Source organism: Myripristis murdjan, chromosome 17 (assembly GCF_902150065.1).
Source record: "Myripristis murdjan chromosome 17, fMyrMur1.1, whole genome shotgun sequence".
NCBI classification, from domain to species: domain Eukaryota; kingdom Metazoa; phylum Chordata; class Actinopteri; order Holocentriformes; family Holocentridae; genus Myripristis; species Myripristis murdjan.
The window spans coordinates 25,114,972-25,142,234 of record NC_043996.1 but is presented as its reverse complement, the minus strand read 5'-3'; the positions used below and the strand labels follow the sequence as shown (position 1 = coordinate 25,142,234).

The 27,263-nt window shown below is 43.2% G+C and overlaps 3 protein-coding genes across 5 annotated transcripts; 2 read left to right on the top strand and 1 right to left on the bottom strand.

Annotated features, from left to right (window-relative positions):
• Positions 1–382: 382 nt before the first annotated feature.
• Positions 383–15,553, bottom strand: LOC115375333 (rho GTPase-activating protein 30). The gene is given in 18 exon segments (XM_030074752.1): positions 383–700; positions 734–833; positions 836–885; positions 990–2,006; positions 2,589–2,934; positions 2,937–3,246; positions 7,212–7,399; positions 8,455–9,246; positions 10,087–10,155; positions 10,569–10,666; positions 11,332–11,512; positions 11,603–11,721; positions 12,207–12,315; positions 13,048–13,129; positions 13,298–13,442; positions 13,615–13,717; positions 14,554–14,887; positions 15,471–15,553. Coding segments are annotated over 17 exon segments (4,107 nt in total). The 5' UTR covers positions 14,642–14,887; positions 15,471–15,553; the 3' UTR covers positions 383–390.
• A 1,330-nt stretch (positions 15,554–16,883) lies between these two features.
• On the top strand, positions 16,884–21,301 carry LOC115375151 (zinc finger protein 135). Of its 3 annotated transcripts, none has more exons than XM_030074509.1 (5): positions 16,884–17,027; positions 17,124–17,363; positions 17,450–17,556; positions 18,518–18,619; positions 20,128–21,301. In XM_030074509.1, the coding sequence occupies exons 2-4, from the start codon at positions 17,150–17,152 to the stop codon at positions 18,548–18,550; spliced, it is 354 nt and encodes a 117-aa protein (XP_029930369.1). In that variant the 5' UTR covers positions 16,884–17,027; positions 17,124–17,149; the 3' UTR covers positions 18,551–18,619; positions 20,128–21,301. The 3 variants fall into 3 exon arrangements, with proteins under 3 accessions (XP_029930369.1, XP_029930368.1, XP_029930367.1); XM_030074508.1 differs by having other exon boundaries at positions 16,886–17,027; XM_030074507.1 differs by having other exon boundaries at positions 16,907–17,363.
• A 420-nt stretch (positions 21,302–21,721) lies between these two features.
• LOC115375149 (zinc finger protein sens-like) lies at positions 21,722–26,472 on the top strand. The gene is made up of 2 exons (XM_030074503.1): positions 21,722–22,211; positions 24,979–26,472. Exons 1-2 carry the CDS (start codon positions 21,881–21,883, stop codon positions 25,851–25,853), a joined length of 1,206 nt encoding a protein of 401 aa, XP_029930363.1. The 5' UTR covers positions 21,722–21,880; the 3' UTR covers positions 25,854–26,472.
• The last annotated feature ends 791 nt before the right edge of the window (positions 26,473–27,263 follow it).

Below are 27,263 nucleotides of genomic sequence, written 5' to 3'. Positions count from 1 at the left end.
GACCTTTGGGGGTTTAATACCCTAAAGTCGGCTCACATAGCAGTTTTGCCACCTGAGCCGATGTCCACTGTTTCCTGAGGCTTCTTCTTAAATGAACATGACGCAACCACACTGTTACACAGTCTATGCGATGTTGGTTGCTCAACAGCTCATCAGGCTTGTGCAAGTAACACACACACACAAAAAAAAACCTCTCGGTAGCACTAGGTAGAAAATACTGTAGTTGGAAATGAAAATTCTGAGGAGGAAACAAATCCTCAATCAGTCAGAGCAGTAAAAAAAAAATACTTCAGTAAAAATACATCCTTTATGCTACATGTGAAATGCAAAAAAAAATCAGTATCTACAGTTTCTGTTTGATTCAGTAGCCTATACAGACAAAATGCCCCTTTACTGTATCTCATGTCCCCAGTCCCACTGCCTCTCCCTCTCCTTCTCGCTCTCTTTCTCCCTCCCTCGCCTCATGGTTGCTATGGCAACGGCCTCATCAAAACACATGCTGAGGGGACTGTTTCTGGTGGTGTCCCGCATCCCGACGCCTTCATACCCCCTCCTCCTGCTTCTCCCTCTCCCCTCCCTTGAGCACCTGTCGCTCCCATCTTCCCCTCGCGCTCTCATGTTCCCCTGCTCCTCTTTTCCCTGCTCTCCCATGCGACGCCTTGTCCCTCTCTGCTTTCGCCTCTCTGTCGCTGCTCTTGTCCTGCTCTGTCGTGACCCTCAGAGAGTTTTCGGCATCAGATCATCCGCTCTCTTTGCTGCTGGCTGCTGCTGCTGCTGCTGCTGCCGGAGGCTCAGTGCAGTCAGTCTGCAGTGCTGCGGCTTGGGTGGCACGGCGGCACTGATTTTACTTGGTAAACTTTATGAACTGGTGTTTGGAGGCCACAGCTTCCTGTCCACCCCTGTCAAAGTCCTTGGCCACTGTCGCTCTCTTCACTCTTGAAGCTCGTCTGATTGTTTGACCTCTTTCAGACCTTTCTCTTATCGTCTACGCTTGATAAAGTTTGAAGTTGTTCTTTTGAGGCACTCCTCTTATCTTTGCTTCTCTTTTTTCTTGCTCCTCTGAATCCCCCGCTCCCCCTGTTGTGTTTGGGCGATTGCATCTTTCTTCCTCCTTTATGGCACGCTTCAACTGGATTTCTCCATCTTCTTCTTTACTTCTTTTCTTTGGCAAATTAATCTCTTGAATCTCTACATCAAGCTGCATCTCTAGATCATCTTCTTCAATCACCAGTGCCTCCAGCAGTTCTTCCACAGCCTCTGTTTTAGCCTCTGTCCTGATGATCACGTCTTCTTCCTCCTCCTCCCTTGCCACATCATCCTCTTCTGAGGTCTTTTTCTCTTTGCAAAGAACTCCCGCCTTTCCTGTCTCCATCTGCTCTTCCTCCTCCCCGGCTTTGACAGCATCTCCTGTCACATCTCTCTCCCCGGTGGCACCTTCACCTGCAGTCTGACTTTCTTCATCTTCTATGAGTTCACATACCGCTTCTTGAATCTCGTCCCAGACTTCGCAGCTCATCCCACAGAGTGTATCGTCCTGCTCTGTGCCGCCTCCCTGCGTTTGGTTTTCATGCTCATCCTCCTCTCTGTCTCCAACCGCTTCCTCAGGCATCTCAGGTCGAATTCCCTGTCTCTCTTCTCTACCTCTAAAGCTGTCATTTATCTCACCTTCTACCTTACCCTCATCTCCCTCATCACTCTCTCCCTCCTCAACTGTTGCCCTCACAGATATTTGTCTGGAAACCTCGAAACAAGAAACAGCATGACAATTTGTGGTGTCTGCGGCATCATCGAAGCGACCTGCAGAGGTTTGACCATCGTCGCAGTATTTCTCAACCACTTCCCTCTTTTCTTCGACCTTAATGCCAGCTTCATCGTTTCTCTCAGTCCTTGGCGGTGGATGCTCCACACAGCAAGTTGTTGATGGATCTGAGGTGACAGATTTCTCTGTGTCGCCCGGATCGTCTTCTGCAGTGCTGCCATCAACTACATCTTCCTGTATCCCTGAGCTGCAGATGGATGACAGATAAAGACAGTTTAGAAAGACAGCAGGCATGGAGAAAAAACCTGTCTGCTTGCATGTCAGTGTGCTGATTTGCACAAGATTCAAGTAGCAACACCCTTTGATGTGTAATTATATGCATGGTGTTTACTCCAGTTATGCAATTTTGGAAGAAATTGAAAATAAAATTAATTTGACAATTTTATGATATCAATTAAGAAACTCATGTATTTTTTTCTTTAATATTTGGTGTGTAAAGGTTCACATTAAAGATACCAGACCCACATAAATCTGTTGTATTGTTTGCAAGAGCAGCGAGGGGGGCCCAGTATCATTTCTGTGAAAAAATTATTGGTCTTACATGGTGGGCTACAGTCATGTCATGTGGTCAGGTAATTATGAAAGACGTGAAATATGCTTCAGAAAAGATTAATTCCAGCTTTACACAGTTTATTAATAAAGATTGGGATTGACAGCAATGCACTTATGTGATACCTGAGTTCATTTAGCAATATCTTTTTTAACACATGTTGCCATGTGAGGTATACAATGTCACTTAATATTAAATCTATCAATTGATCAATCTTACCTTTGTGTTTGCATATTTTTCTCCTCCTGGTCTGAGTCCTGGTCAACTTTATCTTCTTCTTCCCCCTTTGCGTGCTCCTTCTTCTCCAGTTCCTCTTCATCTTTCACTTCTCTCTGCTCCTTATTTTCAATAACTTGTTCTTTACACACAGAGAATTCAGTGTCCAGCGGCTCGGGCTCTCTGCTCTGTGATTGGTCAGCAGGAAGTCTGTCAACAGTGTTAGATTGTGGGGGAGGCGAGGAGACGTCTCCTGCATCCATAACTGAGTCAGGCCAAGTCATGTTGTCAAAAATGTAACTAGCTGGAAGACTTTTATAAAACATTTCCTCGTCCTCCTCATCACTATATCATCTTCATCGTTGTCATCACCCATATCATCCTCTTCAGAGGAGGACTGGGCTGGGAGGAACGGTGCACTCCTGTAAGGCAAACTCAGGGATTTCACATGTCGCCCCTGTGCGTCGATGCTGAGCGGCCTGTGTGAGTTTAACTGGGCCTCCGTCTCAGCGTCTGCGTCCAAGCCTGGCGGAGGCTGCGTCTTTGGGCTGGGAGGCATCAGCTCTGTCAGATCTGGTGGGTACATGGAAGTGCTGTGCTGCTCCATGACTTCATACTCATCATCCTCATAAGCAGGAGGCTCCACAGAAAACTCATGCACCTGACAGGGAAGAGAGGATGAGGAAAGGAGGAAGACAGAAAAAAGTTCTGTGTGAAAGCATATACAGAACTACATTAAATAGCATTTACAAAGCAGAAGGTGTGATGTTGTGTTCAGTGGAACTCCACACAGTGACTGTCCGCTGAGCTCCAGGCTGCACAACAAAGACTTTAGAACTCCTTTATGACAGTTCGGGTGTTAAACCTGTCGCCACCACAGATTCAGTCATTAGACCTCCACCATGAACAACAGGGACACTGCAGAGGGCCACAGCCATGAAAACGTGTTCGCCCTGGTGGCTCGGGTGTTGACATCACGCCCGGGTGGCAGGTTTTGGGCGCGGCAGCCCACAACCCAGCAGCCCGGACTCTACAGGATCCTGGGCCGCCTCTTCCACAACATCACAGCAGAACAGCTGGAGGCGGCTATGGGCGAGTTCGTGTCCTTTGCCCGCTCCGCTCATGTCGGGATGGGCCCGCAGCTGTACCTGGAGTTCATCAACCTGTGCACCAACATCATCCTCCACTCGGTGTGCGTGCGCAGGAACGACGCGCGCAACGTGAGGACAGTGATGGAGATCATATGTGCGCATGTTCAGAGCCAGAGGGACCCGCTGGCCCTGACATGGAGGTATCATGTCCCAACTCGGAACATGTCCCACAGACAGAGAACAGCCACCTTCCTGTTCATGATGAAGCCTGATACATGTATAGGATAGAATAAAATACCTTCATTTATCCATCTAATACTTACTATTACAGTATAGAGGACTTATAAAATAGTCACATATGATAAATATTATCAGAGGACAAGGACTGATATACTAAATACAAAACACTACTGAATTTAAATAACAGAATAGATAAAGGGTTACACATGGCTGCAAGACTGTCTGCCCTGTAAGTGCATTTTTAACTCTGTGTTAGAACGATTAAACAAACTGACATTTATTTCTGTAGAAATGAGGGCCGTGGTAGGGGCGACTGATCCAGCTGAGCTTCAGAGACTTTTAGATTCATGGATTTGTTCTTCAGAGTGTTTTCACTCCCGTCTACAGCCCCGTGGCTGGGATGACCCCTCTGATGCATGCAGCTAAAAAACCGCCAGTTGTGATGTGCTGAAGGTGCTGCTGCAGTATGGGATGTTGGAGAGAGAAAGGAGACCCAATCTACATCATCACGCCATCCCTTGTTTTACCCCCCATGTGTGGGAGGATGAAAACCTCTCCTATGAAACTTGGGACACAGGAGCTTAACGACTGCAATGGCGCCTCTGTTTCAGGGTGCTCACCTGTGTTTCTGTTGGAGACAATTGAGGTTTGTGGAAAGCTTGAGAAATTTTAAGGGGGAAAAATTCCCCCCTAAAACACCTTTAGCTTTGTTAAAAACTTCTGGTGGATGCACCTTTTATATCTGGAGCCCTTTTACAGTTTGATGGTGTAGTTTTTGTGTCCTGTGGGTAATTGGCCAAACAACATGGACATGCCAAGATATCATAGGACCTATAAAGGTGCTATGATTGCAGAAACTTTACAGCTGTCTTAAGCGTCAGTGGTAAACAGCAGGTTTTAGTGTCATCAGTCCGAAGAGCAAGGGTCTCTCGCTCAGCTCTCCATTTTGTGCTGACATTAAACAATCATTCAGAAAGAAATCCATTGTGGAAGAGGCAGAGGTACCAATTTGTCTGCAAGAGCAAGCAGCAGTAGACCAGGATGTATTTGCAGCCATAAGGCATTTTGAGGAAAGGTCACTTTCCTCAAATGAACAGCTCTCACTCTCTTGCTCTCAGTGTGCTAGCATTTAGCACTCTCTCCGTCTACAAACATATGACTTACAGCTGAATGCATGACGTTCATGCAGCTTCTCAGGGAGGTGTTGAAAGTCATTCTGGGAATGTAGCAATCACTAAACTCAGTAGAGTAGAGGAGGACATTAAGGCAAAATGGGTACACCAAAAAGTACACCACAACACTTCACACAGTCTTGGAACGCTTTGAACATCACAGACTGGTGATATGTGACAGTGTAAGAGTATGTGAGGTGGGCGACTGGCTCTGGTTGATTGGATTTTGGTGGGTCGAAGCCAAGAATGGGACGATACAATCTCTAAGACACAAGTTGAGGCTCCTCTCTGACAGAGTCATGGAGGACGTCACATCACCCACGTCATGCCTCTGTCCTTGTAGTCGCAGATCATATATGGACTGAAACCACTGATCGAGGACTGGAGAGACTGTATCCCCCGCAACCGCTCTCGGGATCCGTGTGAGCTGAGTCACCTGTGCAGGGCGGTCATACGGAGGAGCCTGCTGGACCTTAGCCTCCTGCCCGCAGGAATCAGCGCTTTGCCTCTGCCACTGCAAATCCAGAACTATCTCAACCTGGAGTGGTGAGGACTTTGACCTCAGGGTCCCCTTTTTAAGACTTGACAGCTAATAAAGTGGCTGATGACCACAAAGCACATGAAAAAAGATGTCGGTCACCTGGTGTTAATAGATTTGCTTCCCGGTGAAGTGAGGACTTTCCCCGTGTGGATTGAGCAGATACTTTGACCAATCACCAGAGACTGACTGGTGTGAAGCTAAATTTGTCTCTTGCACTGCTGAGGAGATCTTAGCCAAACTGCATACCACGTGTTCAAGGTTGTTTAGTAACTGTGCATCCACAGCAGCTTGAAGACTTGGTGGGTAAAACTACCTGCACTGACTGATCAAATGCTGATGATCAGGGACTTTCTGTTACACCACCATGAAACCAAAGGACCGGCAGGCAGCCACTGATCTGTCATGTGATCTAAACGTTACAGGATGAAGTTTGTGAGCGCAGGTTTGTTGGTGTTATCAAGTTATCAAGCACCTCCCCTCACAGATTTTTTTTTTTAGACATCTCCAGAAGGCTAAATGGTAAATTCTGGCATCTGATCTCGGCACCAAGTAGCAGCTCAAGTTAGGGATGTGAAGCTTTGTCTTACAAGAGATTTCAATTCGATTGACGATTCACTTGCTGATGATTCAATTAAAGATTGACGTTTCTTTTCTTCTTTTTTTTTTTTTTCAAACAATTCAGCTTGATCTGAGTTTGTAAACCATAATTTGAGCTGATAAATTGAATTCGTTGGGTTCTTTTAGCCAAAATCTTACATCTATCCTTTTTCTTATGAAATGTGAAAGAATTAGATAAGAGCTTTTGGAGTTCACAGTGCTCTGTCAGATCACTGTCAGCTCTTTCTTTTAAGACTCGTGATTCAGTTCAAACCAATCAATTTCGTAAAGATTCAGGCCTAAGTCGGAGTCATTAATCCTATTTATGTCTTTTAGTTTAATGCAGTTAAATTCATTGATGCCATTAATTAATTAATACAGCTTACCTGCAATGCCCTGTCTATGTTTAGGCTTATCTCTTATCTCCAATCTGCTCATTCATTTTTGTGACTCACAGTTGATCTCCTAGAAGCTACCATTGGCAGGGTCTTACACTTTAGGAGAATTCAGATAGTGTCATGTAAGTTATTATTCACTTAAATGATGGAAAAGTATATTAAATCACTGTCAAATAGGTTGCACTTTTTGGAACAAATTATATTGTCCTATGCTGCAAACCGTACCGTCTTATACTCCAGGAGAGATAAATATTACAAATTATTTCTAATCTAAAAATGGTCACTGCCAAGTTAAAAAAAAAAAAAAAAAACATGTATCTCCGAAATGCCAACTTTACAGGAAATAAGAAAATCAGCCTTGCTTTCTGATTAACCACAGTGCACCTCTGACATCATCCAGCACCCTCTGTAAAGGTTTCACAAAGCAAAGAGGAACCATGTAATCCTGAAAACATGAAAATCACCAAAATGGGAGTTGAGGGGTTTTTGCACAGCCACAGCAAATACTGCAAATCCACGTTTTAGTGCCATTTACAGAGAAATCAACACACACACACACACACACACACACACACACACACACACACCTGGTTGGAGACGCTGCAGTCCATATGGTCCAGGAAGTCAAAATTATCTTGAAGGTATCCAAGCAGCTCCTGGTCGTCTCCGTCCACCTCAGTGGAGTTGAGGACGTCAGACACATCCGGCTCGCACACACTCATCTCGGCCACGGGGGAATGTGGCACTGCCACTGCAACCGTCTCCCCTTTCATTTCTGTAAACGGAAGACGGGCTGAGCTTAGAGATGACCTGACATTACATCCAGAGAGACACATTACAACAACATTAGAATAAGCTCAACTCCTGGATTGACAAATAACAAGAAACCAGTATTAGGAAATGTAAAGGTCAATAGTTATGGCAACCAGACGACAGATGAAGTGAATATTTTTTTGTCTGACAGGTGTTGTGTTGGGGGCACTGATGCCAGTCTCTGTGTCAAATAATGCACCTTATGATCTTCTTTCCTTCGATAAATGTTGTCCAATTTTTTTTTTTTCACAGCATTACTGTATTTAAAGGAATATCTAACCCAAAAACAGGAGTTTGTATCCAACTATTTTTATGCAAAATATGAATTTTGTGCATCCAAAATCTGAGGGGAAACACTGGCTAGGACTTCACAAAAAAAAAAAATTGTAAAAAATTAGTTGGCATGGATTATTTGAAGATAAGATGATGCAGAAGAGACTTTAGGCATGTCCTGCTGCTTTAATGATGATAAACATGTGGGAAATACACTTTTTTTTTTTTTTTTTTTTTTTTTACAGTAAAATATACACAAAATTTGTATGGAAACATGGAAACATGACTAGTGTAGGGACTCCTGGGTCCTCACACTCTGTTCTGTGAATTTGCTGGCTGGCTGCACACAGGTGCTCAGTCATAAACCATTTTCTGGAACTGCTTTAATGGTTTATCTTTTTTTTTTTTTTTTCAGTGGAACCACATTGGTTTGAGACATACTGAACATTAAAAGGGAACAAAGACTTGGAGTACTCTGCACAAAGAGTTTGAGAATTTGAAAGTGACATTTTCATGTTGTTTTCTGTTTCATTTGTTGGAGTCGCTGATTAACTCCTTCGTGATGTGGCTACAGTGTTTGCAGCCTTCATTTCTCTGTGAGATGTGCGATAAAAACCTTTTTGTGGCACATTCAACACAGCCCAAGGTTAGAAAATGACACAAAATGGTTAGTTTTTGGCTGATGTAGTCATTTGGACAAAGGGAGGGCATAGATTATGAGAAAAAAATGATATTAACAGTTACCCATGTATTCGTCATTGTTGTCAGAGTCTCTGTCAGCGTCTTCCTCTGTGTTGGAGTTCAGCTGCTTGGCACCTTGCTCTCCTCTCTCACCTCCACCTCCCTCCACCAGCATCGTCTCCATTGGACCGTCTTCTCTCGGTGTCCGCTCTTCCTTCTCCTCCTCTTTCACCTCCTCACCTTTTTCCTCTGCACCCCCACCCTCCTCCGCCTCGCTCACCTTCCCTTCCCCTTCCACCTCCTTCTCCTTCTCTCTCAAATTCCCTCCATCATCTTTGTCCTCTTTCACATCCTCCACTGCATCAACCTTCTCACCTGTCTCTCTCCTTTCAATCTCTCTTTGCTCCACTTTCTCTCCTCCCTCCTTACTTTCCACCTTGTCCCCTTCATCTTTATCCCTGCCGCAGTGGATGACCCGGTCCCCTCCGCCTCCTTGCAGCACCCCTAGTGCCAGGTTGGAGGTGATATGTAAGGGCACTGTGACCAGGTGCGGCCCGCTGATGTGCATGGCGGCTCGTCTGCCCGCTTTAGTCGAGAGACCCGGGGATCTGGACTGGTGCGTCTGACCCTCGCTGCCCATGGTCCCTGACCCATCAGGGTCAATGACATGATAGGTGCCCTGGGTGCCCCCGCCCCCGCCCACCACACCTGTACCCCTGCGGTAGGTCACAGCATATCCGCTGCTGCCTAAACCACCACCAGCAGGCGCTCCACCTTCTGGGGCAGGCTGGGGAAAGGGAGGGGCGGCGTTGGACATGTTGGATGATGGAGGGCGCTGGGCAGGGTGTCTGGAACCTGGAATATAAGAGATAAATAAGACCTGGGCTAAAAATAAATAAATAAATAAAAATAATCTAAAGTTTATAATTATTAGCTTTTGACTGTACAATGAAGGTCTTGGACTGAAATGTCACATGAATAATGAACTGGAGCTTCATTTTCAGTATCTTTATGTACCTGCACCTGAACCAGATTCAGGTTGGAGGAGCAAACCAATATCTTATATTACATCCAATATTTTTCCTTTGTTTTAATCTGCCTGCTGTACCAGATGATGGTTCTGCAATCACAGAACATCACAGCTACACAAGTTATTCTCTTTCCTTTGTTGCAAGAAATAATTTAAAGTTGCTGCTAAAGAATGGATTATCTGTCAATCAAATCAATTAAATGTAAGGCAAACACACTTTTCTCATATATTTTCTTAACAAAACACATATCATTTTCTGATTTAGCTACAATTGTGTACAATTGTGCAATTTTATTTTATTTTCTTTTTTTGGACCACCTATGTATATTGGTTTAAATTTGTTTCACATTTTTAATATATTTTTTTGTCTTTTCATACATTTTTTGCACCAAGGTAAAGTAACATAAACTGAACTAAAATAAACTAAACAGCAACGTTTTTGAAACCTTAAATATATTATTTAACGGCCTATCTGAATCGTTCAACACCACCAATATGGTTCTCCATCTCCGAGCAGGTTAAACCGATCTGATAAAGGAATCTGATCAGCATGTGGTTCCACATTCATCATTTATCATAATTTACTCTGCAAGAGTCTAAAAGTGTGTGCTTCATTTGGAAAAGATATTTACATACAGAAAACCATTAAAAAATAAGAGCAGTACCTTCATTTGGATAGAATGGGCTAAGGGAGTCCATGCTTCTGGCGGGTCTCAAAGCATGCCTTTCTTTATCTGAAATAAAAGTAATATAAATTTAAAATATAATATATGCATGAAGCGAGGAAACAGATTACAGGGCAGTGTGAAATTTGCTCTATCAGAGAGAAAGCAGAAAGCCATGGCTTGTCATCATTATCGCCTAAAAAAGTTGGTGAAAACTCTAAACATCATCTTAAGTCTGATCTTTATCCCACCATGATCAACTGTAACTTATAAAATAGAGCTGGGAAAAACATTTTAACAACATAGCAATCACTTCCCGTGTATCTTGATAGAAAATAAGAAATTTTCTCTGGATTGGAAGTGATATTGAAATAGCAAATATATGGGATGGATCAGGAAACATAACTTATTACAACAAAAATGTAATTTCGTGACCTAGGCAGGCGTAACGAGGGGTTTTCTTTTGGGGATAAGGTTTGTACCTTTGGTTGAGTTCTTGTTCCTCCGTCGTGGGTCATGGAATCGTCCTCCGATGTTGAAGATGGACATCCACTTCCTGCCCTTGAGAGATCCCTTCCTCCTGGAGTGAACAAGGCAGAGACACTTACAAAGACGCAGGATACGATGTGGCTCTGATTCGTTCTATAAATGAATGTGAGAGTCTTCATAGGAACCGGACTTGCATTATTATACTATTGCACTTTAGAGTTGTCAGAAAGTCAGCATTTCTACCTTGCTGCTGAGAAAAATGCAGCAGAATGGGCCTTTAAGGCAAATTTTCAGGCAGGAAACTCAGGAAAGATTTCTCAACCCCAGGTGTTTGTGGTAGTATACTCTATAACACCTCAAGGCATTACTTTAACATATTTATAATCCTCTAAAAAGGTTTATTTTTCACTTTGACAGAGCGAGGCTAATGACTCCCATAGACTTCAAGTCTTTATGCTAAGCTAACGTGAAATGCTACCTGAAGGAACCAAACCAGTGGATGTACAGAGGTGAAAATAGTATTGACCATCTTGTCTCAGTTTGGGTAAGTCGTGAAAATGGGTATTTTGCCCAAAATATTGAAGTATTCCTTTAAGACATCACTTCAGGCTCTGTTAAATTCCCATGATTATGTGTCTGACACTTTCCTAGAATAATTCATTCAAAATAATATATATAACTCAGACACTGCAGCTTTAATGTTTCATGCAGATCTGCTCTGTCTCACATAGATACTGTATAGAGAGCTGCTCTTACTTGTCGGTGCCTTCAATGATAGCGTGGTAGGGCCTGATGGGAAGAGGGCCATCTCCTGGACTGATGTTGCCGAAGCTGCTTGGAGACTGAGAGGGAGCGGATTTGAAGAAGGGCTCCTCCGGACTGCACATGGGGGATGGAGATGGGAGGGACTTCCGCCTCTCACGGGATACACCTGAGTCTGGCAGACGTAAGTGATACTCACTGTGGGTATCTGCATGCATGTGCCTGGGCGTGTGTGTGTCTGTGTGTGTGCGTGTGTGTGTTTTACCTTGCTCAGGAAACAGCTGAGAGACGTGTGTGAGGATGAACTCCACCACAATCGACTGGACTCTCACCTCCATGAAGGCCGCTGTGCCGTTGAAGCCGGAGGCCTCGATGTCCTTGGACCTTCACACACACACACACACACACACACACAAGATCATTGAAGTGTCATTAACTAATTGACTGATTAATTGATAGGCAAATGACTCTACAAGTGTTTGGAGCTTTAAAAAAAACAGAGGCAAGGCAGGAAAGAATAGATGAATTGAAGGAAAGAGGGAAGGCATATGAATGACAAAATGAAGGAATGAATGGATGTTGGATTCAAAGGGGAAGGAATAGATGAAGTAAGGCAGGAAAGAAAAAGGGGAATGAACAAATGAAACATTAATAATCAAAATGGGGAGTTGTATAGCACATTCATCATTTAAATTTATAATTTTAAAGAAATGTATGTTTATTGATTTGTCTTGTCACATACATGTCTGTGCTCACTTTCTAGAGCAGCTAGTGGTGTAGTGTCTTGCTCAAGGGCTCTTTGACAGCATGCAGTATATATATATATCTGTCTATCTATCTGTCTATCTGTGTAAGTGACGTTAACTAACCTGAGTAAATTGGGTGCCCAGACGATGGCGAGATTCCTGGAGTGCATGTTGGTCTCGGAGGCGTGAGAGGCCATCCTGACGAGGTGACGCATCAGAAACTCCAAAAGTCCTGACGCAAACAAGGGCAAAAGGAGAGAAACCGCTGAAAAACACACCGGAAGACTGAACAGACTGAAAGAAAAAGACTTTGGCCTCTCCGGGGGAAAAAGTGCACAAAATTATGAAAAAAAAAAAAACTTTCAAGTTCCCCAAAATGGTAGGGTATTTTTCACATCATCTGACACCAAATTGTCCCAGTTTTTGAAACGACAAAAACGATGTGCTGACAAAGTATCCTCAATAAAAAAATTAAAAAAAATCAGTATTATATTCCTGTAGGGGTTTATAGGATGCCTGTCATAGAATAGAATAGAATAGAATAGAATGCCTTTATTGTCACTATACACATGTACAATGAGATTAAGAGCAGCTCCTTTTAGTGCAAACATGTAATAATAAAGAACAAAAAAATAAAAAAGATAAATTACAATATAGATAAAAATAAGTAAAAATAAGTTATATATACAGTAAGTGCATTATGCATTAGGATGTTTTTTAATTTTTATTAACTACTAGGGATACTTTGTTCTTATTTGTTTAACCTGTGGTACCTGCATGATATTTATAGGTTTTACTGTTATATTTGTACAGCATCCTTCATATAAATTATAGAGTTACAGTTCGTGTTCAAAGGTATTTCTCTCCATCAGGGTTTCCTGGATCCATGTACATCCACCCCATGGTTAAACCAGACCTTCCAGTGTGAATGCAGCAGAGGAGGGCACATGTGCATAGTTGTACCTGTAATGCGGCTGCGGCAGCTCTTTCAGCACTTCCCTGATCTTCACCAGCCTCTCCTCCTCCAGCTGGATGGCCACAGCTTCCTATAGTAACAAAGTTCCTATAGTTGTTATGCTGGTAGGTGTGTTCCTAATGCACTATTCAGACCTAAAATCCCTCATTTACACTTCACATTTTTCTTTTTATTTGCTTCCATGAACACAAAGGGGAAGAAATAATGCATTTATTTTTATATTTAGGGCGCTACTCACTGCAAACTTGTCGTAGAGCTGGTATGTGAGCAGAGGGTTGGGCAGCTCTCTGAAGTAGGCCTTGCAGAGGGAGCTGACGCAGTGGATGTCCTGCAGGTACACATCCTTGTTGAGATCTGGCCCTCCGTCGCTGTCAAACTCACTCCTGGGCGGAGGCAAGCAGAAATTTGCATGTTTAACACAAACAAATCTTCCAAACCCTGTGGCAAAGTGCATTGATCTGCATATATAAAGATAAACACACAGATTCAGTCACAGTCACACATGCACGCACACACACACACACACACACACACACACACACACACACAATTTACCTCAGTTTCTGAATGTTGGAGGACACACCAGACAACCTGTATATCCCATCCACGATGCCATGTTGTTCAATAAACTCACTGCAGCTTCGCAAGACCTGAGGAACTGAGGGGACATGGATAATGGTTGTAATGACTGGAGAGAATCATGAAAATGAGGAGAATCCAAGCGAAATGTTACAATAACATTAACTCCAATATGGTAGAATGGACTATTAAGGAATAAATAGCAGCTAAATGGACCATTAAGGGATATGCAACAGGAGAATGGACTCTTTCAAAGGATTAAAAGGATCTAATGATGACTGGTTTCCATCCAAATGAAAACTTTCATTCCAAAACGAGACGCCAAAAAGTGCAACACACACTCTGACAATCCATCTTGAGCCGTTATCTTAAAAATGACAACATTTTCAAGCACAGTGGTGAATTTGTGTTTTGTTTTGTTTGTTTTTTTAAGCACCATCATTTCAGCTTGGGATGGATTTGGTAGCATTTACATGATATCTGATACCATAAACATGTAGAGAGCATGTGGCTTTTAGTGTTTATGCCTGCTGTGAAAATAATCCCTGCAGGAATAAAATTTATAGAATAGAATAGAATAAAATACAAATAGAAGGCAGTAGGGCTGGGCAATATAGACAAAATCAAATGCCGATATTGTGACGATATTGTAGGGATCGTTATCTGTGTTTTGATAAAGTATTTACTCTCAAGATATTTTTCATAACCAATCATTAGTGATCTGACTGAGCAGGTAAAGGCAAATAGTAGAACAGGTAGATTAGTCTAATTAGTCGGAAAATGGCTCTTTACCTGCAAAACAACCTTTAAAACCAACAAAAGGCAAGAGTTATCATATGACGATATTACGATATGTAGTCTCATATCGCGATCTGGATTTAATATCGCTGTATCGTTGGAAGGGTGATGACTTACCCTCTTGACAGGAGGCGGTCAGGTGCTCCAGCAGGTCACATCCAAACACCTTCTCTTTGTTCCCTCCTCGTCTCCGGACTCTCCGCATCTCTTCTGCCCGTCGGGCCTCAGCTCACATCCAGGCCGAGCTGTTCAGTGTGTGTGTGTGTGTGTGTGTGTGTGTGTGTGATTGTGTGACGGATGAATGTGCTGACTGAGATTTCACTGTGTTGTTGTTGTTTTTTCCGTTTCGTTTCAAAGCATATTGCTTGTTTCCCCACTTTGTGTCGCGCTGCACATCAGTCTTTCTCCTGGCAGCTGGAGTGTTAGGGCATTCTGCCACGTGTCGAACGCCCTGCAAAGTCACAAAATGTAGGAAGTTTGTCTTCGTGCACACAGCCACTTCACCCTCAACACACACACTCTACCTAAATCAAACGGAGACCTGCAAGTGAATCCTGTGTGCATATACGTCTCTTTACTTCCCCCCTGATGCGTTCATTTATGTTCGAACATCAGGCCACACCCTTGACTCCCTAGTTCTCTATTCAGGGAATAAACCAATGAATCTTTACTGCAATCGCTCCATGTTCCCTCTGTGGGCTGCCGGACACACCAAGACCCCAAACGTCAGCTGGAGCCGGAGGGCAGAGGCCACTTCAAGCCCGTTCTGCCCTCTCTGCCTCCCTGCCTTGCCTGTGACGGCCATTGCGGCCCCTTTGACTCGAGCGGAAGTCAAGCATTCTCCAAGCCTGTCAGAAACCATACAGCCACATACACACATACCTAACTAACTCCCCAGCAGCCCCGTCTCTCTGACAACCTGCCTCTACACCTTTTTTGCCCCCCGTCCTTCATTCTCCGAGCCTAGGCTTGAGCTTCAAGGTGGAAATAAAAGGAAAAAGGGGTGAAAACAAGGCGAGTGCGAATGTTCCTACCTTCACTCTGCACCGCACGCAAGTAGCAGCATAAAAATGGTGACACAAGAACCACTAACTTCCCCTGTTGACTTCCTGAGTGTCTCTCCTTCTTTTGTGCTTGCTCTCGCTGCATGCGGCCCATATTATCTCCGCCTCTGCTGATTGAATAGGGAAATCAGTTTCAGTGTATCTGCACGGTGCTTCTGTTTCCTTCATCGTCTGTATCTGTCGAAGTGAAGGCCTGTGTCCATGTTTTACCCCCAGAGTGAGGAAGAGCACGACCATGCCTTTATATTTGGGACAGTTTCAAAAAGAGACAAATCTGTTTGTATCATTTTCTTTTAATTGTCCAATCAGCACAAACTACCATGCAGAGCTACCAAGAACTACAAGATACCACATTTTACTGCAAAGTACCACAACTAGTACCTCTAAGTGCCCTGTGGCTGTGTGTATGTGGGCAATCCCTCACAGGCAGGAGATTTCAGTTGCTGTAACACGTTGGTGAATCAAGCTCTTGCAACAGCCATTTCTCTCCAGAGGGCCACAGCAAGAAAGAAAGCAAAGTCTTTATTTGTGTGGAAACATTTTCATTGCAAAGGAAAGGAGGGATGCCTTACTTTTCGTTTGGTATTTGTCTGAAAGGGTCATTACAGGTCTGTTTTAATGTGAGCCGCCTGCAGAGTGAGGCTGTTATGACCCTGTAGTCAATCGATTAGTCAATCAACAGACAATTAATCATTAATGTATTAGTCATCATTTAGTAAAAAGCCCATGGGCATATTCCCAAAAAGCCCACTACTTCACTAAGATACTAGATTTGCTTGCTTCTTGTTTGTTATACTATATGTTTTAATTTCTATATTTATGTTATTTTATGTTATTTTATTTTATTTTTCAGGTCTATCCCAAAAAGCCCAGCTTCAGTAAGATCACTTAAACAATAAGATTGGCTTAGCTTTTTTTCTTCTTTCTTTCTTTTCTTTCTATTAATAATTATTGGTATTATTGTTGTTGTTGTTGTTGTTGCTGTTGTTGTTATTATTTTATTATTGTTGTTGTTGTAGTAGTAGTAGTAGTAGTATCAGTAGTAGTATTAGCAGTAGTATTTATTTTTATTTTATTTTACTTTATTTTATTTTATTTTAGTTTAGTTTAGTTTAGTTTAGTTTAGTTTAGTTTAGTTTAGTTTAGTTTAGTTTAGTTTAGTTTAGTTTAGTTAGGCCACTGGTTTGGGATACATTTGGGCATTGGTGACTGCCGATGAGAATTTGCCATTATTATTTTTTATTATTATTATTATTATTTACATTTTACAGACCTAATGATTAACCAAAAAAAAAAAAAAAAAAAAAAAAATCAACAGACGCACCAAGTGTGAAAATGATTCTTGGTCGCGACGCCACAAATTCGCGCTGCGGATGTAGTCTGAGCTTTACGGTAATGGTGTGACGTTGTTCGATACGTCGACACTAGTAGATGCTGCTGCTGAGGTCTCACACACAGAGAAACACACGCACACACATACACTCATACACACATCTTCCTCACTTCAGAAAGATCTAATACATCCCAGTGAGTGTGAATTAGCCGCATCTGTCCTGAACGAGTGAGAGCTCGGCGGTGCACAGAGCGGGTTTATTCATTTCTCGTTTTGTATAAATAAATTAGAAATAAGAGAGAGCGACAGGAGCAAGATGGAGAGCTGCAGCTTCCAGAGCCAGCTGGTGTCCGTCATGGAGATCGTGGCCAAGGCTGCCCTGGCGGAGATCAACAGACGGGTGGACGCCAGCTGCGCCGTCCTGCGGCTGGAGATCAGCCAGAGCCGGAGGGACATCGACTCCCTGCGGAGGAAGAGCGAGCTGCTGGAGGCCGAGCTGCGGAGGACGCGGCTCAGAGCCCGCAGGAGAGGTGAGGGACGAGGCGCTGCGGGGCGGACGGTCCTCCGGGGCTGCGGGCTGGAGCTAACCTGCCCGTGTGTTGTGCCTCTGTTCCAGGTTTCTACCCCCCGGCCGCAGACAGATGTTCACCTCTGGTCAGGATCGTTTTGAACAAAGAGAGAGAGGCGGCGGCCTGGGACAGACAAGTGGACCAGCCCGGACAGGTGTGTGTGTGTGCTGTGGGATATCAGAGAATACACACATACAAGAAATAACATAAAGATAAATAATTTTAAAATAAAGTTATTGTTTAGTTCTGTTCAGGTCACAGCAAAAAAAAAAAAAAAAAATTACTCCTATTGCAACTTACACCAGTTCTTTTCCCACACAATTTGATCACATGTAATAATTTTAAAGGTGAAATTATGGCTGTGGAAAATGTAATGTAATTTAATCTAAACTGTAATCACGATAAAGTGCACAACAGCCACAAACAAACAAAAATAAATACAATACAACAAAATTAATTAAATAATAAATACCTGAAGTGATTGTTCATTTCTGTTGTAACTTACAGCAGTGTTGTTGTTGTTGTTGCTGTTGTTGTTGTTGTGTTATTTCTTTACAAATAATATTCCTAAAGACATCCATCTCAGGGCTATGGGAAATCAGACGTTGACCTAATCTAAACTGTACTCACAATAAAGCGAATAACCACAAACAAAAATACTATGATACAAAATCAATATCAGAATCCAATTAAATAATCATAACTTCAAAAAAGCTTTTAATATGTTTAAATGCCTGTAGTGTCTCTTTTATCTCACGACGGTATAATATCCTTAAAGGGACAATACAAAGTTTATAGAGTGTATAGAGAGTGATATTACCATACTTCATATATTATATATCCAGTAGTATCATGCTCCTATTAATCTAGGAAGTTTTACTGTATTTACTATATTAATTTTCATAAGGGTTTATTGTAATTTGTTGAGGCGGCCCTGTCTGATCATCTTTACTGCAGCATAAACTGTGACGGTGTTATCATCAAGAATTAACCAGCTGTTGCACAGCTAAATGTACCCTCCACTAGATGTGTGTGTATGTGTGTGTGTTACCTGGAAGTTACGAGTTTTTGTGGCCGCTGCTGGAGGTTTGCTGTGTGTTCACACACTGTTGCAGTGTGAAGACGTGAGGCCTGCCGCTGAAAGCTGACCCCGGGCTGATCAAAGAGGAGTCTGCAGCCGAGGGACGTGTGGAAGAACAACCCACAGGACAAACTGAGTGAGTCACACAGAGACCCCCCTGACACACACACACACACACACAACACACCGGCAAAATAAGAACAAATTAAAAGTGAAATCAGACCGAGTCCACAAACCAAAAGGCGTCTCCTAATAAGAAGCCCTGCTCTAACGTTCCCACACTCACACTTTAATAGTTAAAGGAAGTGCCCACACCCTTGTACACGGTTCCGATGCACAACAGAAACTCCCTCTCTCGCCCTCTGGTTCTCACTTTGGAGTGGAAGTTCACACACAAAATGCAAGTCCTGCACGGGGCCGCCCTGGTCAGGTGACACGCGCTCACACACGGCCATGTTGGAGCTGAGGGCCTCGGCAGTGGCTGTGACCTCCTGTAGCAGCGCTGCGATTTTAGACACTTTGTGATATGCTGAGTGTTGGGATAATATAAACTCAGTGTCCACTTATCAGGTCCACCTGTCCAGTCTAATGCAGTCAGGTCAACAGCTCTCAACTTCTACCTTCAACAAAGTTATAATGTTCAGTTTGTGTTGACGTTGTGGAGAATGTAAATTTAATTCTGTGTTTATTATTGAGGTTGTAGTTTGCAGAGGTCTTGTGCTGGACTGCATTATATTGAGAGGTGTTTCTAATTTTTTGTCCTTCTCATTTATATACATGAGGGGGGACAGAATAGTGGAAACAGCTCTCAATAAAATGCAGTCCAGTCCAACGCAGCACTAACTATGAGTCTCATTGCCAAACATAGAAGTGAATGAGCACTTTGCTTGGCGTTTTGCCTCGCTATAGTTCCTTTTTTGCGGTCTGCATCTCCAATTTTTGTAGTTTCCTATTGGATGTTGTGCTATCGATTTGGCTCTGTGCTGCGCTGTGATTGGCTGGGAGCTACACACCCAGCTGCCCAAAGGCCGACGCCCAGAAGAGTCCCGAGCTCAGCAAAAACAAGAAACTCCAGGCAGAGGGCAGGGTCTCTGCAGACACACACACCAACACACACTGATAGTGGCTCATAAGTGATGACTGAGAGGGATTATTTTTGTATGAATCTATTGCATTGTTTTGTTTTTTTTTTGTTTGTTTTTTTTAGGAAAATCCCACTCATCCTGCCTTGCATTAACGTGGTAAAGATTTGTGAAGGCTTCATTGGTTGAAATGTTAATTTATAGCCACTATTGCAGGATGATGTCACTGCTTGAGATGCTCTGTTTTACAGGAAGTAGAAATCATGTGAAGTCATTTCATGGGGACTTTAATGAATAGAGCTACAGCCACAACATAACAGTGTTTTGACAGTTATGAGGCTTGTGTTATGAGGTTGTGGTGTGGCTGTAGGGCAACGTGAAAGGAGATATATCTGTTTTCTTGCCAATATGTCATACAGTATATTATCCATTATCCTGCACAGCTACTTCTTTAATGGACCTCAGTGCCGCTGCTATTCGTCATTGCTTGGAGATTTTGACATTTCTGGCTTTTTATGTTACAGTGAAGTGATGCTGTTGTGTTTTCCTGTGTTTTCTGTAGCCTCTGGTGTCGGGCAGCCGCCGTGTTTTGAAGACAGACCGCCTGCCCAGGCTGAGGGCTTTGTGGGACATTATCACTCAGCAGGGAACCCAGCCAGCCCTGCAGCTCTGCTTCCCTCAGCGGACACCTACAGCGCCTTCCAAGAGCAGCAGCAGCCGAACGGAAACCAAAACGAAGCCGCAGGGCTATTAGTGAAACACGAGAAAGAGGAAGCGCCGGATGAGAACGTGGCCCCGCTCGCTCCTGGCCACCGATTCATCATGGAGGAGGCCGATGCACAGCTGTGGTCGTCCAATCCGAGCCGAGACGCCGGGGATCCGGGTTTCTCGTACGCCACGCAGCAGTATGAACAGATTCCCTCCATGTTCACATCTCCAAGCGTGTTGCCTTTGAGTCACCCTATACCTGAGGACGTGGCAGCGTCCATTCACTCAGCGGGGAAGCCCCAGCCTGCTGTGGTGAGTGCAGCACGGGTGAAAAGGCGAGCCAAAGCATTTGGCTGCAAGAAAGCACAGTCAGAAGAAGCACATGACACTTTATCTCAGATTAACTCGATCGCTCCGAGCAGCTTGATCCCACAACCGACTCATCATCAGTTCAGGGACTCGGTGCCGCACACGAGGAATGAAAACGAGGATCTGATGGCGCCAAACCCGGCAACTTCATCCTATAATGGGTACAGCCGCGGCAGCTTTGGCCTCGTGAGGAGGATGAGGACGCCCTGGAGGTCCGGCGTCGGGGAGAAGAGATTCAGCTGCACGTACTGCGGCAAAAGCTTCATGAGGTTCAGTCAGCTCAAGGAGCACCTGCGGAGCCACACGGGGGAGAAGCCGTTCAGCTGCCTCCAGTGCGGCCGGAGCTTCACCAAGCAGTGCAACCTCATCCGGCATGCCGTGGTCCACAGCGGGGAGAAGCCTTATGAGTGTGCGCTGTGTGGGAAATGCTTCACGCAGCGCTCCAGTCTCAAGTCCCATCAGAAAACGGCGCACTGAGTTTACGCTCCGTTATGATTTCATACACATTCATCCTGATCTAAGACTGACAGGACCTGTAGAGAAGTCATCCTATACAAACCAATGTTAATATGATAAGGCGTTGTATTGTGTTTTGGATTCATGGTAATAGATATTATCATGTATTGATGAAAGAATGGACCAATAAACATGGTACACCCTGAAAAATGGAGAGAAAGTGCTTTTTTGTTTTTTTTGTTTTTTTTTTAATTTAAAAAAAAAAACCTTGTCTCACTACAGGGTATTAGATTATATTAAAATCAGCTTTATTGTGAACAGAATGCAGTTAGCATCATTTACCATAAGTGTAAAAACAGAGCAAAGGCACAAAAGATAAACAAGGATTTGGAAAAAATAATGACAACATAAGGTAATACAGTCAGCCACAATATAAAAGAGAGAGGGATAAAGACAAAACAAGATAGTTCACGTATCAGGTCTTTCTCATGGGTCTAATACGGTCTTATTTTGTTTTATTGTATTGCAGTATTTGTTCGGCTCTTGGTACTGTAATCCGTTCGCGTTTTCCTCTCGCTGAGCGCTTTTGTCCCATCGCCAACACCGTCCATTACGCGTCACCTGACCACTGGTTTTTCCTGTTTTACCCTCTATGTACGGAAGTGCCGACTGTGATGTAAACTACCGCGGCGAACCAGTTGACATTTTGTAGTGTGTAGACGCGGTGTAAAGTGAATCAAACTTATGGTACATCGCCGCTCACGACTTGCCAGCCGGCTGAGATGCTGATGCAGGAAAACATGGCCGACTGCGTGGCTTTTCAGAGCAAGTTAACCTCCATCATGGACATGCTAGCCAAGGCGGCAGTTGTAGAAATAAGTAAACTGTGGGAGGACGGCTTGGCTTTCGTGCAGGTGGAGGTGCAGAGGAGGGAGAGCGAAATTGAGGAGCTGAAGAGGAAGTTGGCGTACATGGAAAGTGAAAACGAGCGGTTAGCAGTGGCTTCCAAAGCTCCGGGCTCGTCCCTGTCCTCCTCCTCTTCTTCCTCCTCCTCCTCCTCCTCCTCCTCCAAGACGGAGCAACACAAGAAGCTGCTGCCACCCACTGATGACGGTAAGGATGACTGCTCATCACCCATCCAAACAGCAGCATCACGTCCCCCAGTTATACAGTAATACACCATATTAAACATTAACATGAAGATCAAACACACCCAGGTGGTTTAGTTTATCTAGTTTAACTTTCTAACCATAGAGACAGTCGGAAATTTGTATTATTATATGTTGCAACACATAAAAATACACATAATAATCATAGTAGTGCTGGGCGATATGAGCAAAAATTCATATCACGGTATAAATTGCATCCCTCACGGTAACGGTATATATCGCGGTATAAATGTTGCAGTGTAAAACTTATCATGGAAGTGTTTCTAAATGGGTTTTTTTAGACCCTTTGCAAGGCTAAATTGTTTTAAAACAATAACAACAAAAAAGCAAAGATATAATGTAATTTTTTGTGCATTTATGGTGTAAAAGAACAAGAGAGGTACGGATTTAGGAGTACAAAAATTCTCACAAAAGTGATACCGCTTCTCTGAATAGACAAGCTAAGCCAGTGTGCTGCTGTAAGCCAGTGAAACTAGTGCGGAGTGGCACCTCTTCGCTTTGTTACACAATCTATGTCAGTGTGCTGCTGTAGCCTGGAAAGTTTCTTTGCCTTTTGTCTCGTGCGGTGCCGGTCCAGTTGTTATTCTGTCCCAAAAAAAAAACAAACAAAAACAAACTCATCGGGTCTGCAGGATTCACACAAGTCACCTAAATGGCCACGAAAAAAGCGAGTTGCGCTTTTCGGCGCGCTGTTTGCATCCCTGTTAAACCTGAACCACATCCATATCACGGATGTGGCACCGTTTTTTTTTTTTACCAGCTCCTCCTTCTCCGCCATCACTGTGCTTGCGGCCATTTTCACAGTGGCAGATGCGATGACGTCATCGACGATACCACGGTAGAGCACAAATCTCTACCGTGGCTCAATTTATATCGTTTCTACCGTCATACCGTGTATACCGCGCAGCACTAAATCATAGTAGTACATTTTATTTGAGAAATGTCCACAGCCTTCCCACAGCCATCTGAACACTGAACACTCACACATGAACCGCCTCTCCCATCATCACATGCACTTTACACTGCCAGTTTGCACTTTATACCGATGCACCTTTAACTGTCCCTGTTGTTGCTGCTGTTGTTGTCATTGTGTTGGTTTATACTGTCTTTTTTTTTTTTTTTTTAATATCTATTTGTTAATTTTTATACATTGTGCTGAAGTAGCAATCCTCATTTTCGTTGTAACTTGTTGTGCAATGACAAATAAACTCATTCATTCATTCATTCATTCATTCAGTCCAAACAATAGCAGCAGAACAATGTCAACATTAAAGTACAGTTGCAAGAGCTAAACATATGCATTTGCACATGAGCAACATTAGCATCAAAAAGTCACAAATGACTAGTGAATGAATAGAACAGAATATTATTCTGTTGTGTGTGAATGATTTTTTTTTATTATTCTGACTCAACTGAGACTTCAGTGGCTTTTAAACTGCTTTTCATTGTTTTGTTTTGTTTTTTTCAAACGATGACAATAAATCTATCTATCTATCTATCTATGAAGGAGGAACATGCATACTGTCAGATGTTAGGGAAGGCCGTGTTGTAGAGGTGAGTTTCAAAGTGAGACTTTATGGAGTGAGCTGACCTGATGCTCAGAGGAAGGCTGGTCCAGAGGCTCCACCACCCCTTTGGACGCTGAATTAGTTAGAGGACCCACACTGGCAGACATGAGGGGCTCCTTTATATGTACAGTGTTGGAAAAAAGTTTCTGGACACCCTTAAAATTTTACACAATCTCACCGTCTCAAATATTATCATGAAATATTTGTGGAAAAATCTTTTTTGTGTTTCAAAAGGTGTGGCTGCATTAGACAGATACAAACAAATACAAATTATATTTTTTTGTTTATTGTTTACAAGAAAAACTAACAAAACTAAATTCTTGACAGTTTAATCTTTATCTTCAGGCGTGTTTCCTGCGTTAGGTTCCTTGTTTTAGCCATTTTTGTGTCTGAAGAACTTTAAAATGTGCTGGCTTTATATAGACACCAAGCTTGGCAACAAAAATTGTGTCTTTTAATGAAAAGAACGACCTTCATCACTGGTACCAAAATGACCCAGTACTCAGAATTTCTTATGTATTTTTATGGAACCAATCAATTTTAAGTTTTTAATGGCTTTTTTAGGATTTGTTTAGTATTTGGGCTGTGACTGGACTAAAAGAAATTTCACTTGAAGACCTAAGAGTGATTTGTTAATGCAATATTTCACAAATGCAAGGGGTGTCTGAAAACTTTTTTCCACCACTGTATATATCCGGCGCCAGATCACTCAGAGCCTCGTATGTGACTAAGAGCACTTTTAAAATGAATTCTGAGAGAAACTGGAGGCCGGTGTAATGACGCCAAGACTGGTTTGACGTGTGACTCCACAGTCTGGCTGCTGAAATTTGAACTATTTGGAGCCGCTCCATCGCACAGGTGTTCAGGCAGGTAAACCAGGCGGTAACCACGTAATGGAGAGGGGAGGCGAGAAGAGCTTTGGACTGATGTGTTCTAGTTTTGACACAAAGTCGAGACAGAGCCGTTTGACCAGAGTCTGATATTGCACTTTTATCTGACCTTTTGAGTTGTTTGCTGCATGTGAGGATTGTTGCATGTTACAAATCTAGAGCATCTATATTTATTTCTCTTGTTTCTCCCTGGAAAAATTATGATCAAAAGAGATATATCTAGTTAAACAGTGAACTTGCTCTGTCTTTCCAGGGTCCATGATGGATCCAGGCCACAGGATGCCTTCAGAGCAGTATGTAAGAGAGAAGGCGGACACCCCGGTGAATCAGTCACCACCATCACCCGCACAGACGAAGGAGAGACAGTGTGAGCCGCACAGTATAGCTGACAGTGGAGATGATGAAGAGTTAACGGTCAAACTGGAGGAAGAGGAGGATGAGGACGATGTCCAGATTGTGGAGCAGTCATTAGACACAGAGCACAGCAGTAACGCCGCGACAGATCCAAACCATCAACCCCCTGATGTCATGGAGGAAAGAGAGAGCCAGCACTGGTCGTCTGTTTCGGTCGGAGACAGTGACACCACAGAGGACTCGGACTGCTTTTTTGGACCCGAGCAGTATTCACAAAATCTGGACAACGAAATCCAGCTCATTCAGAGCGCGCTGGACAGTCTTGATGGCAATCCGTCAGAGATGGGATACATTGATAAGTTAATGAGGGACAACATGACGAGGACTCCCGTGGGGTTCAGTCAGGCGCAGACAGGACAGCCTATGGACACGATAAATCACCCAGAGAGGGGGCTGACGGTCAGGCTTCCCTCAGAGAAACAGCCACACAGTGAGTGCATGTCCTCCCGGCACCCAGATGGCCGGTTCTCCTTTCACGCCAATGGACACGACGCAGCTCAGAAAGCTCTGAAGGCCCGCTGCGTGAGGGAGAAGTGGTTTATTTGCCCGTTCTGTGGCAAGAGCTTTGATCGCGCGAGCCACCTCGAGATGCACCAGCGAATTCACACAGGAGAGAAACCGTACATGTGTGAAACGTGTGGCAAGCGGTTCACTCAGAGGAGTAACCTCCGCACCCACCAGCGGACTCACAAGGAACTTCAGTTGCATTTATAGAAATTTAATTGTACTTTGTTTATTCTTGTCATTTCCAATAATGAAAAAAATGGAAATATCTTTGTAGCATCTATGTTGAATGATACAGTTTTGTAATTTGATATATCACAGAAAGTGAATGTAGCCCAACTGATTTTGGTGTCTACACCAAATTTTACTAATTCACAGCCTCAACTCAATGCAGTGTAACCCGGCTGAGCTGACCATTGTCCTCTGTGGCTCATAATGACTCAAAATATTATTTAATTGTAGGTTGATTGAATCAATTGATTGAAGTAATTGTGGATCAGATTTTGAAATCCATCTTGTAATCCCTGCATGGAAAATCAGTTAAGACGGTTTGCCTGTTTAAATGGGTACTGGGGATATCCATCTTGTGTGTCACTGTTATCAAAAGGCAGTATTCAGTCTTGCAATGGAAAAATATCTCCATTTTAACAAGTAATTTAGTCTCATTCAGTCTGAAATCTGAAATACATCTCGAAACAAGTTGATTGGCATTGGAAACATATGGGTTTATCTCATCCAGTTTGCTGATTTTTTTTTTTTATTATTTATTTGAAAAAAAAAAAAAGAAAAACATCTTAACCCTTTATAGGGCAAGTGACTATTTTTGGTAATTTCAGAAATTTTACATATCAGGCCCATCCCCTGTCTCAGTTAGTTCAATAATCATTTGGTCTTCACCCAGCCAATCAGCAAAGATCGCTCTACATCCCAGGTCACATGTTTGTGGCATTTGACCAATCTCAATGGCTTTGATTTTCTATTACAAAATGAAAATTTTCGAAAAATTTTATAGAAGTAATAAAGTCCTGTCATGTTCACTAATAACAGTCTAGGGTTGTTTTTTTTGAATTTCAAAGTATTTCAATGAGTGCCCTATAAAGCGTTAAGGCAGAATGTGAGATTAAATGACTTGTTCAGATGGAGATTGTTTTTCCAGTGTGAGCATTACTTTTTGGCGTTAATGGCCTCACCTGGAGCTTGATCCACCTGAGCTGGCTCCTTTCAGTGTGGAGGAGCAGCGTCTCGATTCATTTTCTGTCACTCGATTAAACTACTAATCGTTTCAGCACTACTTTTTCCTCAGCTTGAATTTCATCACCGGGGTTCAGCACAATGCCTGCAGCAGCTGCATGCATCTAACTGTTGGTCAATCCCAAGATCCCATTTGCCCAAACGTGTCAATACGATCCCATGATTACCTGACCTGTTCCACCTGGGGCCAGTTGTTTACACCTCACCTGTACGGGACAAGCCACCTTTTCTCCTGGTGAAAACGACGGAAAACTGCTGCACTGCTCATCGGAGGTCACAGCCTGATGAAGCCGGAAGGACGACATTGACCTCAAACCTGACCTCAGCTGTGCCTTTTTTTTAATCATTTGCATGAAGATCACAAACAGG

Excerpts from the sequence above, each read along its gene's own strand:
- LOC115375151 (XM_030074508.1), top strand. The coding sequence starts at position 20,388 with ATGGAGGAGGCCGATGCACAGCTGTGGTCGTCCAATCCGAGCCGAGAC.
- LOC115375149 (XM_030074503.1), top strand. The coding sequence starts at position 21,881 with ATGCTGATGCAGGAAAACATGGCCGACTGCGTGGCTTTTCAGAGCAAG. Across the intron at positions 22,212-24,978 it reads GCTGCCACCCACTGATGACG|GGTCCATGATGGATCCAGGC; the intron begins GTAAGGATGACT and ends CTGTCTTTCCAG.